General features: G+C 33.5%; 1 protein-coding gene across 6 annotated transcripts in view; it reads left to right on the top strand.

Moving 5' to 3' along the window:
* Positions 1-11904: 11904 nt before the first annotated feature.
* LOC129906393 (protein cycle) overlaps positions 11905-14146 on the top strand; it is a 99648-nt gene continuing 97406 nt past the window's right edge. The window contains exons 1-2 of one of the 6 annotated variants that reach the window (XM_055982145.1): positions 11905-12051; positions 12138-12155. In XM_055982145.1, the coding sequence (XP_055838120.1) occupies positions 12041-12051; positions 12138-12155 (29 nt within the window). In that variant the 5' untranslated portion in view covers positions 11905-12040. Of the gene's footprint in view, positions 12052-12137; positions 12250-12279; positions 12441-14146 lie in introns of those variants that run through there. The other 5 variants (XM_055982149.1, XM_055982147.1, XM_055982144.1 and 2 more) reach the window with 5 other exon arrangements.

Genomic DNA, 14146 nt, shown 5'->3' on the forward strand with positions numbered 1-14146 from the left:
GAATTTCCTCTTTATCATATGGGATAACAACTTGAAAAACGTTCAAGAAGGTATTTGACAAAAACTTTTTCAAATTCCAATAAAAGTTTTTGTTTTCTTCCTTTGATTCTTTATATAGGCGCCCAATATGCATCCTGAGCAGCGCCGAACGTCAAATTTTTTATTTTTTACGTCAAAGACCGAGTTTGCAACATCATCCACTGAAATGTGTTGGCTACTTTAAAATGTGACTCCGCGGCACTTTAGCAATAGTAATTGACTTAAAATACGTTATTTTTATTAAAACCAATAATTTCAGCAAAAATATATGTTTATATTTACCCCCAGAATACGTTGTTTACATTTACCCATTATGAAAAATATTCTGGGGTAAATGTAAACACATGCAAATCGACATAAATGTCCTGTATTTTAAAATTAGCTTGTATCACATAGAATCTACATCAAAATTAAAAACAAAAAATATTTGCAAATTAAAGCTGAAACACAATAACGCTTTGCCGTCGATTTTGACAACTGGGAAAAGTTCAACTATTGGAAATCTGTGTATCCTCACACAATGACGCTTTTCTTACATACGCTTTTTTTTGACAAACGTAAGGAAACGTAAGAAAGCGAGCAAAAGTTCAACCAGACTGAACTTTTGCTCGCTTTCTGACATGCGTCTTGGAACATTTTTCAATTTTCGATGATGATAATTTGAAAAATAATTTGCAAAGTATGATTCACTAAATTCTGAAATTTGGAACATTATTGAATTAAGATTCACCAAATTAGGATTTATATACCAAAATGCTTGTGATCTTTTTCTAAATAAATGTTCCAAATTTCAGAATTTGGTGAATCATACTTTTCAAGTAATCATCAGCGGAAGTTCAAAAATATTCTAAGACGCACGCGAAAAAAAAAACAAAATCGCATGTAACTTTTGAATTAAGATTCACCAAATTAAGAATTATATACGAAAATGCTTGTGATATTTTTCTGAATAAATGTTCCAAATTTCAGAATTTAGTGAATCATACTTTGCAAATTATTTTTCAAATTATCATCATCGAAAATTGAAAAATGTTCCAAGACGCATGCGAAAAAAAACAAAATCTTTTTTTAAGCCTTTTAATTACAATGACCTAAAAAGTGAAAAAACGGAAAATTTACAATTTGTTTCTTTCTAGCTCTATTTGTTTTTGGAAAACAAAATACAAAAATTGTTTTTAAACCAAAAAACAAGCTTTTTGCATCATTATTTTTAATATTGTGGTCAACTGTCAATAAATTAGTTTGAAAATTTTCACTTTTTGAATTTTTGCAAAAAGTGGCCTTTGTAGTTATACCTTTATGGGGAACTTCCACTGAATGTCAGTTGTGGGCTGGTGACGATATAAACAAACGTTTTTTGTATTATAAAATAGCATTTTTGTTGTAATTCCCATTGGAAATTTTCAAATCAAAGTCTACCTTGTAAATGAAAAACGTCACCTAAACGCATTGTCATAGTGTACATATATATTAGGTGTGTTTTTTATTACAACCGGTCTTAACTAGACAAAAAAAACGCAGTCTGGGCTGAGCAATTTACATGTTAAATACAACAACACCTTAGCCCCGTGGGCTTAGTTGCTTAGCCGGGAGATTTCTCTGGGCTTAACTTTTTGAAGAGTTTTAAATCTGTGATACCAAACTAATTTTTACATAAATTGTTTAGAATTTGTTTAAAAACGAGAAAACTGACGTTTGGAAGGACGAAATGAATTAAAATAGTTTTGCTAGCATACATTTTTGTATCTCTTTGTAAAACATACATGAAAAATACAAGAAAATGACGAAAGCGAAAAATATGACAACTCTAAATTTTTGTTGTGTCTGCTGTTTTCGGAACATTGAATATACAGTGCTGCCAAGATTTCAGGTTAAGCCCCGAGGCGTTTTTTTTGTCCAGTTAAGACCGGTGGTAATAAAAAACACACCTATTATGTGCGTTTCTGCCATTTTCATTCGTGAGGTTTGTGTCCATGGTTAACAAATGCTTTTTTTACGTTACGTTACGTTTGTTAATTTTTCTATTTTAGTTATTATTTAATAAACTATGATTCACCAAATTATAAAACTGATCAAATACGATTCACTAAATTGACACTGAATTATGAATATATTTTTGTTTGAAATTCATGACCAAGTGCTGCTAACTTTACGCCTTACGTAAATTGTTAATAACTTTTAAACTATCATTCACCAAATTGTAAAATTGATTCACTAAATTTCACCTAACTCTCACCTAATTATTTGCATAAAAATTTTTGAAATTCCCCACTAAGTGCTGCTAAGTTGATGGCGCACAGTGTGGTAATTCGCCAATCTGACTGGACAAAATAGAAAAAAAAAAGTTTAGCCACATGATTTTAAATCATGAGTTGAGCTTCTCAATACAATGGGTAACTGTAATTCATGTTTGGTTTTTTTGTTTTCATCTCGGATTAGCGTAAGCTTAGCTTGAAAGTTGGTTCTTGTCAACAGTGGGATGGATATAATACAAAGTATTTTATTTTTCGCTTGAGTTTGGTTGACGATTAAAAACACTGTGGTAGTTTTATTGTTGTAATTGTTTTTTTTTTTTAATTGTTAATCTACATTTGAAGGTAAAGTATTATAATTTTTATTTATTAATTACCATTGCTACTATTTAAAAAAAAAATAAATTCTGTAAGAAGCCTAGGAAGTGCAAAAAAAAAATATCTTTGTTTTTCAAATAGAGGTAAAGTTAATTTTTCCGCATTTTTCTGGTCTGAAATTAATTAATTAATGCATTGTGGAGTGTTGTCATTAAGATTAACTATTGACATGTCTCGCGTTTTCTCGACCGCCATACAACTTTTTTCACTTTTCAAAATGAAGTCAAGATTTTCAAAAAAACAAATTTTCGAAAAATGTGTCAAAACTGCCAAATACGATCGAAAAGACAGTTTTTTGATCTTTTAATGAGCAGGTATCATCTTTGAAACATTTTTGACAATAAAGAAAAATTAAAAACATAAAAGTTTTGTGCTTCAAGTTAAGCGAAAAAAAGACAAAAAAAGGTGGAAGACACATTGGACCGCTCTTTAAACATGAATTTCATTTTGCTTGACCAGTATTATGCGATAACTAAATAAACAAAAACAGTAGATAGTGAAACAAAAGTAGAAAAGAATTTTTAAAAACTAAAAAAACGGGAAAAATATAACAAACGGAAGGTTAAAAACTCCTAAGTGCACCTATCCATTAGAAAAAAGTCAAAATCAATAGAATCGCTCTCCGCAAAATTGAAAAAGCATATTCCAATAATACCGGAAAGGATTTATCGAAATGTTCTTTGAGTGAAGGATCATAATGTATAAAAGATTAAGTTCTGATCCTCTGGAACCACCAAACCACTGGAATTTTCAACTAATGAGGCATTATCATTGATGAATGATGCTTTTCTGTCGGAACATCTTAAACAAGTTCAATGCAAAAAGCAAGCAAGTGTATAAGGCCAGAAATAGGGTCACGAAGAAATTTAGAGAATTATTAGCTTGAAAAACATCGAAGGTAATATAAACACAGCTGTTTTTAATAGGCCCTTATGTTTCAAGTTTGCATCGCACAAAAAGGAGTTACTTTTTTAAATTATCTGCAGATATTTTTAAAGGTGATGCCATTTTTTATGATTGTGAAGCATATTTAATTAAAATCAGTGCTAAAATTTTAATTTAAAGCATGATATTGAGAAAATAAATCATGTATGTCACCTGTCAAAAACGTGTGTAAAAGTTCTATTTCTTAATAAAAACTAATTATTCTGCCTCTCTTTTTTCGTGAATAGCAATAGAGTTTTTATTTATTGAGATTTTTCAAGCGTTTTTTTAAATAATTTAGTATATCCAATCATAGAATATGTTTACGGAAACATAAATTCAAATACTATAAAAATGCATTTTCTTCAAAACTATTTTGACACACTTTTTGCAGAAATTATACATTTCTTTTTAAAAAATCTTTCTTTTTTATAGAATTTTATCTATTCGCATTCATTTGTTTAAAACTGTTTAGAAAAAAAGTCGATTTAACGCGAGTTATCAATTTTGTCCAGCTAGATTCCTGATTGGCCACACTGTGTGGCGGTTCAAACCCCTCCCTATTTTCCTAATGCTCGTACTGTGTTCACCATATTAAGGGTACATTAATCCCTTTAGTGCGCGCTTATTATAAAAAAAAAAAAAAGTATGGAAATTATAATCACCGCGAAGCCGATTGCATATGTATATATGTGGTGAAAATCTCCACTCCAAGAAAATTGAGCCGAAGTCGTACCCGAGTCGGAGCTGCGAAAACCTACCAGAAAAAGGAAAAAAAAAAAGAAATGACGCATTTGCGACCAAAAAAAGAACAATATATACTTTTTTTTCGTTGAATTTTTTTTATTTTGACAAACAAACTTTTATTTTAATCAGAATAAATGCAACATAAACTTAAAATACAATAAGTCTTTTAATTCATTTGTTGTTGCTACTGGTTGTTGGTGCTGTGCAGATTTCTTTCATTTCGCTAATGATGTCGTATCACGCCAAAATATTTTTTTTTTTTTTCATTTTTCGAACTTCCACTTCCCGGTTGCACATTGAAAATCGCGACTTGCAAAAACAACATTTTTCATATTTCATTTTTCATAGTAAATTTTACATATTTTTCTATTATTATTTAATATATTTTAAAAACAATTAACTAAACAAGACACAAATGGAGTAACAACATGACGCTGTTTTTTTTTTGCCCTTGTCTTTCCTACGTTCTTTTTTCCTTTTCACTCTTTTTCACCACGCTTCTCCTTCGACTTTGTGTTCATACACAAAAAGTTGCAAGTATGTGAGTGCAACCCCGCTTTTCTCGGTCGGAGGTCGGACTGTCTTTTCTGAACTCCGTTTTCTTGCTTGAAGCATGCTTCTCCTTCAACTTTGTGTTCATACTCAAATATGTAGTTGCAAGTGTGTGAGTGCAACCCCTTTTTCTCGGTCGGAGGTCGGAGTGTCTTTTCTGAACTCCGTTTTCTTGCTTGAAGGGTGCAAACAAAACCCCTTCAAGCAAGAAAACGGAGTCCAGAAAAGACAGTCCGACCTCCAACCGAGAAAAGCGGGGTTGCACTCACACACTTGCAACTTTTTGTGTATGAACACAAAGTCTAAGAGAATCGTGGTGAAAACTGAGAAAAGGAAAACAAAGTAGACAGACATACCCTTCAAGCAAGAAAACTGAGTTCAACAAAGAAACTCCGACCTCAGACCGCGAAAATCGGGCTTGCACTCACACACTTGCAACTTTTTGTGTATGAACACAAAGTCTAAGAGAATCGTGGTGAAAACTGAGAAAAAGAAAAAAAAAGTAGACAGACATATATGTTGGCTATAGCCAACAACAGCAAAAGCGTCATTTTGTTATTTTTTGTTGAAGTGTTTGGTCGCGTCGTGTCTCGTGTCGTTGTTTGTACAATGTTAGTTTATTAATTATAAACAATTTTATTAAATTATAAACAATATGGAAAACAAAAAAGGTATGTTTTATATCACTCAAAGTGTTTGGGTTAAAATGTTGTTTTTTCTTGTGTTGTAGATGTAATCTCTAATGATGAAGAAAAATCTAGAAGGTGAAACATGCGATTGGGTATCTAAAAAAACACCAACAACAGCAGCAGCATCAAATGAAATAAAATGAAAAAAAATGTATTGTATTTTATATTGTATTTATTGTGAAAATTTCGTTTGCCAAAATAAAATAAAAAATAAAACAGTTTCAGTGAAAAAAAAAAAATAAATCTTGTTCTTTTTTTGGTCGCAAATGCGAAATGTCATCCCATTCTTATTCCTCTTTCTGGTAGGTTTTCGCTGCTCCGGCTCAGGTCCGCCTTCGGCTCCGTTTTCTCGGAATGGAGATTTTCACCACACCAATACATATGCAATCGACTTCGCGGTGATTATAATTTCCATACTAATTTGAGCCGCCTTCGGACCAGTTTCTGATCCGAAGTCGGACTCAAATCCGCCTCAGGCGGAGCGGATTCGGACCGAGGTCGGACCTGTTTGCTTGAAGGGACAGAACACGAATTATTTTCTTTTTCTTAAATTTTTTTACTGTTTTTTTTTTTTAACACAAAATTTTATTTTATTGTATTCGTTGATACGGCTGTTGGAGAATTTGCATCATTGAAGAATATTGTAGCTGTTGTGCGTTGTGGGAAGTTTAGGTTAGGGTGAAAATTCTCAGCTAGCTTCTCATTATTGAACTTCTTGAAAAACAACAAAATGATAAATTATTAATTATAAAATCGCAGAAGCACGTTAAGCAATTCATACCTTTTTTTGAAATAAAATTTTCCATATTAATAAAGTATTAATATTAATAATATTTAGTTTTAGAACGAGGCACGACGCACGACCCGAACCACCGACGGACGGACGCATTATACCTTGTCTTGTTGTCTTTGTCTTTCGTACGTTCGTTTTCCTTTTCTCACTTTTTTACCACGATTCTCCTTCGACTTTGTGTTCATACACAAAAAGTTGCAAGTGTGTGAGTGCAACCCCGTTTTTCTCGGTCGGAGGTCGGAGTGTCTTTTCTGAACTCCGTTTTCTTGCTTAAAGGGAAGTATGTGTACTTGGTCTGCTTCTACACAAAGACGTAAAAGTCAAGATTCAATGAAGAGTAAGGGAGAAAGAAAGTTCGAAAAAGAGGGATGGAAGATTTTTTACCCTGTGAGCAGAGATGAGTATTTACTTCATATGTAGCAGATCTACTTCATTAATTTATTTTGATGTATCTGCTACGTAGCAACCTATTTCTACTTCGTTTAAAAATTTTTTCTAACGAACAAAATTTCATTTAAGATGTGTCATCTTGTTTCATTTTTTGTTTAAAAAAATGCATTGTTAGTGCTCTTTAGGCACTGCAAGAATTTCACATCATATACATCCAAATCAAAGACCCATCCAAGATATCAATTATTTTATGTCACCGCCCAGATCCACATAATTGCTGTGGGTCCGGTTATGCATTTTGCATAAAATAAATCAGACATCGGCTTTTAAAAAACAATCTTAGGTTATTATATGGCAGATGGCACATCTTTGCTCATGGAACTAAGACCAAGTCAATGAAAATAATTTTGTAATAAAAAACACTTTATAATTTGAAATTACAAATCATTATAGCAATCACGGGGATGGCTTTTTGAGAAAAAAAATCATATTTGTTATTTACGAGTGATGCGCTTTCAAGCCATGCAGGTCTCATTTAAATCGGTGCTGGGATTTTTTTTTTTTTTTTAAATATATTTATTTTTGGGCATGTTTTATATGTATGTATATTTTTTTTTCATTATCTGCTACATATTTTCCAAATCTACTTCGTTTTTTTGGGCAGTATGTTTCACTTTTCGGGCCATAGAGGAAGGAATACCTAGAGAGCTGACTCGTACCCCCCTTACCTAAAACACCCGCAAATTTAATTTCAGATAATCTCTCTTATTTTTCTCTTGTTTTCCTATCTGTGAATACGTGTGAAAAGTACAATTCGTTTAATACCTTCCTTTCACCAGTAGATGTCCTCACCTATTTTGAATTTAAACATGATTTTGGTTTGTACATGAACTTGAATAGCTCAAATAGCTCACTCCAGACACCCACCTTTCAATAAACCCTTCAAGCAAGAAAACGGAGTCCAGAAAAGACAGTCCGACCTGCGACCGAGAAAAGCGGGGTTGCACTTACACACTTGCAACTTTTTGTGTATGAACACAAAGTCTAAGAGAATCGTGGTGAAAACTGAGAAAAGGAAAAAAAAGTAGACAGATATAGCCAACAAGAGCAAAAGCGTCATTTTGTTATTTTTTGTTGAAGTGTTTAGTCGCGTCGTGTCTCGTGTCGTTGTTAATAAAATATGAGTATAATTATAAACAATTATATCAAACTATTAACAATATGGAAACAAAAAAAGGTATGTTGTATATATCGCTCAAAGTGTTTGGATTAAAGTGATGTGTTTCTGTTTATGTTGTAGATGTAATCTCTAATGATGAAGAAAAAGGCAGAAGGTGAAACATGCGATTGGGCATCTAAAGAAACACCAACAACAGCAGCAACAACAAATAAAATAAAATAAAAAAAATGTATTCTATTTTATATTGTATATATTGTGAAAATTTCGTTTGCCAAAATTAAATAAAAAAAAACAGTTTCAGTGAAAAAAAAAACAAAAATCTAGTTCTTTTTTTGGTCGCAAATGCGAAACGTCATCCCTTTTTTATTCCTCTTTTGGTAGGTTTTCGCTGCTCCGACTCAGGTCCGCCTTCGGCTCCGTTTTCTCGGAATGGAGATTTTCACCACACTAATACATATGCAATCGACTTCGCGGTGATTATAATTTCCATACTAATTTGAGCCGCCTTCGGACCAGTTTCTGATCAGAAGTCGGACTCAGCTCCTCCTTAGGCGGAGCGGATTCGGACCGAAGTCGGACCTGTTTGCTTGAAGGGAATATGTACAGACCCTTCAAGCAAACAGGTCCGACCTCGGTCCGAATCCGCTCCGCCTGAGGCGGAGCTGAGTCCGACTTCGGATCAGAAACTGGTCCGAAGGCGGCTCAAATTAGTATGGAAATTATAATCACCGCGAAGTCGATTGCATATGTATTGGTGTGGTGAAAATCTCCATTCCGAGAAAACGGAGCCGAAGGCGGACCTGAGCCGGAGCAGCGAAAACCTACCAGAAAGAGGAATAAGAAAGGGATGACATTTCGCATTTGCGACCAAAAAAAGAACAAGATTTATTTTTTTTTTCACTGAAACTGTTTTATTTTTTATTTTATTTTGGCAAACGAAATTTTCACAATAAATACAATACATTTTTTTTTTTCATTTTATTTCATTTGATGCTGCTGCTGTTGTTGGTGTTTTTTTAGATACCCAATCGCATGTTTCACCTTCTAGATTTTTCTTCATCATTAGAGATTACATCTACAACACAAGAAGAAACAACATTTTAACCCAAACACTTTGAGCGATATATAAAACATATTTTTTTTGTTTTCCATATTGTTTATAATTTAATAAAATTGTTTATAATTAATAAACTAACATTATACAAACAACGACACGAGACACGAGACACACGCGACCAAACACTTCAACAAAAAATAACAAAATGACGCTTTGGCTCTTGTTGGCCTTGTCTTTCTTTTCCTTTTCTCATTTTTCACCTCGATTCTCGTTCGACTTTGTGTTCATACCCTTCAAGCAAACAGGTCCGACCTCGGTCCGAATCCGCTCCGCCTGAGGCGGAGCTGAGTCCGACTTCGGATCAGAAACTGGTCCGAAGGCGGCTCAAATTAGTATGGAAATTATAATCACCGCGAAGTCGATTGCATATGTATTGGTGTGGTGAAAATCTCCATTCCGAGAAAACGGAGCCGAAGGCGGACCTGAGTCGGAGCAGCGAAAACCTACCAGAAAGAGGAATAAAAAAGGGATGACGTATCGCATTTGCGACCAAAAAAAGAACAAGATTTATTTTTTTTTTCACTGAAACTGTTTTTTTTTATTTAATTTTGGCAAACGAAATTTTCACAATATAATACAATATAAAATACAATACATTTTTTTCATTTTATTTTATTTGTTGTTGCTGCTGTTGTTGGTGTTTTTTTAGATACCCAATCGAATGTTTCTCCTTCTAGATTTTTCTTCATCATTAGAGATTACATCTACAACACAAGAAGAAACAACATTTTAACCCAAACACTTTGAGCGATATAATAAAACATACCTTTTTTGTTTTCCATATTGTTTATAATTTAATAAAATTGTTTATAATTAATAAACTAACATTATACAAACAACGACACGAGACACGACGCGACCAAACACTTCAACAAAAAATAACAAAATGACGCTTTTGCTGTTGTTGGCTATGTCTGTCTACTTTTTTTTTCTTTTTCTCAGTTTTCACCACGATTCTCTTAGACTTTGTGTTCATACACAAAAAGTTGCAAGTGTGTGAGTGCAAGCCCGATTTTCGCGGTCTGAGGTCGGAGTTTCTTTGTTGAACTCAGTTTTCTTGCTTGAAGGGTACACAAAAAGTTGCAAGTGTGTGAGTGCAAGCCCGATTTTCGCGGTCCGAGGTCGGAGTTTCTTTGTTGAACTCAGTTTTCTTGCTTGAAGGGGAAATAAAAAAAAAAAGGTTCGTGTTTTGAATTTATTATGTTATTTTTTTATGAATTTATTTCCTACTGAGCACTTAAATTGTTTTTAATTGTTTTGAGCTCAACTCCACAGTTGAATGTGTTGGTGCCATTTAAAATGCACGGGAAAACTACCACATATAAGCACTGTGGAGTTTTTCCTCTCATTGCAGCTTGTAGGGTGGAAGAGAAAAACCAACCGAAGTCGCGTCTCTAGGTATTCCTTCCTCTATGTTTCGGGCTTTGCATTCTCATCCCTGCCTGTGAGTCTCCGGTCTTTTGAGACTCACTTTGACGTTTCTCTTTGATCTTGTTCTTTTTTTTGCTGTTTTGCTTTAATTGATTTCATCGGTGGCAGAGTTCGCTCCGTCGGATGTATACTATTTGGGTGTATAGTAACTTTTATAAATTTATTTAAATGTTTTCGTTGCACATAGAGTCCCCTGATGTTGTGTTTTGTATATTTTGGTGCTTTTTTTCAAATAAAAATATATACGAAAACGAGAACAAGATAAAATAAAAAAAATAGCTGTCAAATTTGCGTCTTATAAAAAAATAGAATAGAATAGAATAGAATGTAGAAGCGCGCGACGCACCGAAGGAAAAATCAAAAGGAAATTCGAAGATAATTTCTGCGCCTTGCGTCTTCATGTAGAAGCAGACTTATGGATTGAACTCGGATTCGGATTCAAATTTCCTTATAAACAAGGTAAAAGGTGATACACATTAAGTCTGTTCAGCGAGGATTTTTCTAGATCAGAACAGGACAGGACAGCACAGTTTCGTGAGAAACGTCAGATCAAGTTAGAACAGTCATTTAAACGTCAGTTGTCAAAATAAAAAAAAAAAAAAACAAATTGTAAATTATATGAATTTTTTGCTTATTTGCTTTTTGAGTTTTTACTGCGGAAAATATAATTAAAAAATGTTTTTAGTTAGAAAAACCACGAGCACCCGAGAAATATTCGCACAATTAAATCAAAACAAAAACAAAAAATGACAGCTTTGCTTTTGACACTTCTCACGCATCTGTTCTTACCTGTGGTCCGTTCTTTTATTGAATAAAGTTAACTATTCTTGTTATGTCAAAAAAATCGTTGTATTTGTTTTTGTTTGATTTTGTTAGAAAATTTCAACTTTGCTTTAGGAACGACTAATGTTACATTTTGTTGATCTGTCAAAAGAAAATTTTTTGAGAGTAATTTTATGAATGAATAAACAAGAAAGAATTAATTTGGTACTGAAATAATTCTTTTTAATTGAATTCTAAGCAAATTGAAACAAACATATGCATTCAATAATTTCAAATATGGAAACAAACAAGAAATTCTCTTCTCACATCATCCCCTCTCTTCCTCATTTAGTTGTGTTTGACAGATTAACATTGAAACTCAAGTCCAGGAGCTGAGTTGGAAAAAGTAACAAAATGTAACTATTTGACACTTCAACATTGGATTTAGGAACGATGTTGTGACGTCACGATGTTACACTTTGTAACTTTTTTCTCATTTAGGAACGATGAAAGTTAACTATTGTTAACATTGTCGAATAAAAGAACGCACCACTGATCTGACTCAAAACCAAGAACAGAAAATCCTGTTCTAAACTGTTCTAGTTTTGTCAATGAACAGGAAACTAGAACAGTTCAGCACAGAAAAAATCTCAATGAACAGCAAAAAGCTGTACTTTTCTGTCCAGCACAACGTCAGTGAACAGACTTATTATAGGATAGAAAAATAGATAATTGTAAATTAAGTTTTCCATTTTAAGAAAATTACTTGACAGCTTTAAAAAAATCATGATGAGTTGGTATGTTCGAATAACATATTTATGTATATATTTTTTGTGTAAAAAAGAAAATTTATATTTTTGCTTTCGTAATTTATTATCAAAAGGGCAATTCTACGAGGAAGGTCAGTTTTGAAAGCAAATTAGGTATTTTTTTAAGGTAATGCCGTTCGCAGCAGAATTTTCCAAATTTCAACAAACGCCGATCCGTAAGAGATGGTAAACTACTCATTACTTACATAAATAGATACTAGCTCCCCTATTCTCCCCCACAGTCAAAACTTGTGACAGTCACAAACGACTTGTAATTGTGACCACACTCACAACGACTTAAAATAATAAATTCTTTTTGTGACTCTCACAAGTTGTCACTGGGGGAAAATCGAATCGATGTGCTTACTATACCTACGGTGACCATATTTATAATTTTCTAATAAACAAAAAGTTAACCAAGTTTCTAACTACCTATTGCTTTATTTCAAAAAGTAACCCAAAAACAAATCTTCCCGAAAATCCAAGTCAAATTCCACATCTTTTTAAAATGTTGAAATTTTTGTTTGAAACTTCCCGTCCAATTAGCTACTGTTCTCCTTTGACTTTTTTTCCATGCTGCAATTTTCACAACCAAAAAAAAAAACAGTTGAATGCTCGAATATTCGTCCAGGATCACAAGGATTGAAATCGTTTCTCTTTTTCATAAAAGGTTTTTTTTTTTTTTTTGACGGGAGGAAATCTTCAAAAGACACTTGGCAGTATTCGACACCAAGTAGTGTGGGACTCTTAACCACTAGAACCACCTTTTTATCAAGACCAATCTTGAGAGATCGACATCAGATTTTTCTTTCTTAACTTTGTAAAATCACTTTGGGGGAAGTTTAAACTTTTAATACTTTCCCATGTTTTTTTAGACCATAAGCTCATGAGGCTTGGTTCTTCTTAATCTCCGAACATGGTTTCTTGTATTCAAGACGGACACCATTTCAGAATTGGTATGACTTTTTATTTTTTAACAACTTCTGTAACCGTTTCTATTTGTAATTCACGATATAGATCGCTATTTCTTATGTACCAAGGTGCATTCACTATTCCACGAAGGACTTTGTTTCATAAAAGGTGTGTTTTTTATTACCAATGGGCTTAACTGGACAAAAAACGCAGGGGGCTAAGCAATTCACATTTTAAATACAACAACACCCTAGCCCGGAGATTTCTCTTGGCTTAACTTTTTGAAGAGTTTTAATTCTGTGCTACCAAACTAATTTCTTCATAAATTTTTTATGTCGTATTCTATTGACTTTTGAGATTTTTGTGTAAAAATCTCAGATTTTCCACTGCAAATAGAATATGAAATCTATTTTTGAAATTGTGTACGAAATCTCTGCGTATAAAAAATAATAAAACAACAAATGTTCAGACAAATATCAAACAGAGGAGTGTGTGTAAAAGTGCGCGTGTTTGTATGCGTGAATCTTGATAAAAATCCAGATTCAGACTTCTGATTCTCATGTCGTTTTCTATTGACGAATCTCAGATGAAGAGGGGGGGGGGGGGGGGGGGGGGTTAAAGAGAGGAAATAGTGGAAAAATCTCAGATTTCATGATCTATTTGCGTCTTAAGATTCAAAAAAATGACAAAAAAATTAATGAATGTCCAGATGAGCAAAGTTCAGCCTTCTGCAACGTCGTTTCAAATCCAGAAGGCTTTAAGTCTGGATTGCAGTGCAGTTCCGCGAAACATGTTAAAAAGCGTATCCAGTTTGTAAAAGACCACATAAACTGGCCAGCGAAGTAATGGTGTCAAATATTGTTTACTGATGAGAGCAAATTTGTCCTCTTTGGTGGTACTCGATCTCCACAATACTTCCGACGTCCACCCAATACGGAATATGTTCCAAAGTATATGACGAAAACAATTAAACATGGAGGATCAAAAATCTTATATTTTAACATATTTCTTTGTTAACAGCGGAACTTTTCGTGGACTTCAAGTGTACAAATTAGTCTCTAACAGTCGCCTCCGAATGTTCACTGCACTGCAATCCAGGCTTAAGGCCTTCTGGATTTGAAACGACGCACAGTCGATCGACTAGTACAATATTCCGGTCATGGGGTGATTT

Source organism: Episyrphus balteatus, chromosome 1, assembly GCF_945859705.1.
Source record: "Episyrphus balteatus chromosome 1, idEpiBalt1.1, whole genome shotgun sequence".
Lineage (NCBI taxonomy): Eukaryota > Metazoa > Arthropoda > Insecta > Diptera > Syrphidae > Episyrphus > Episyrphus balteatus.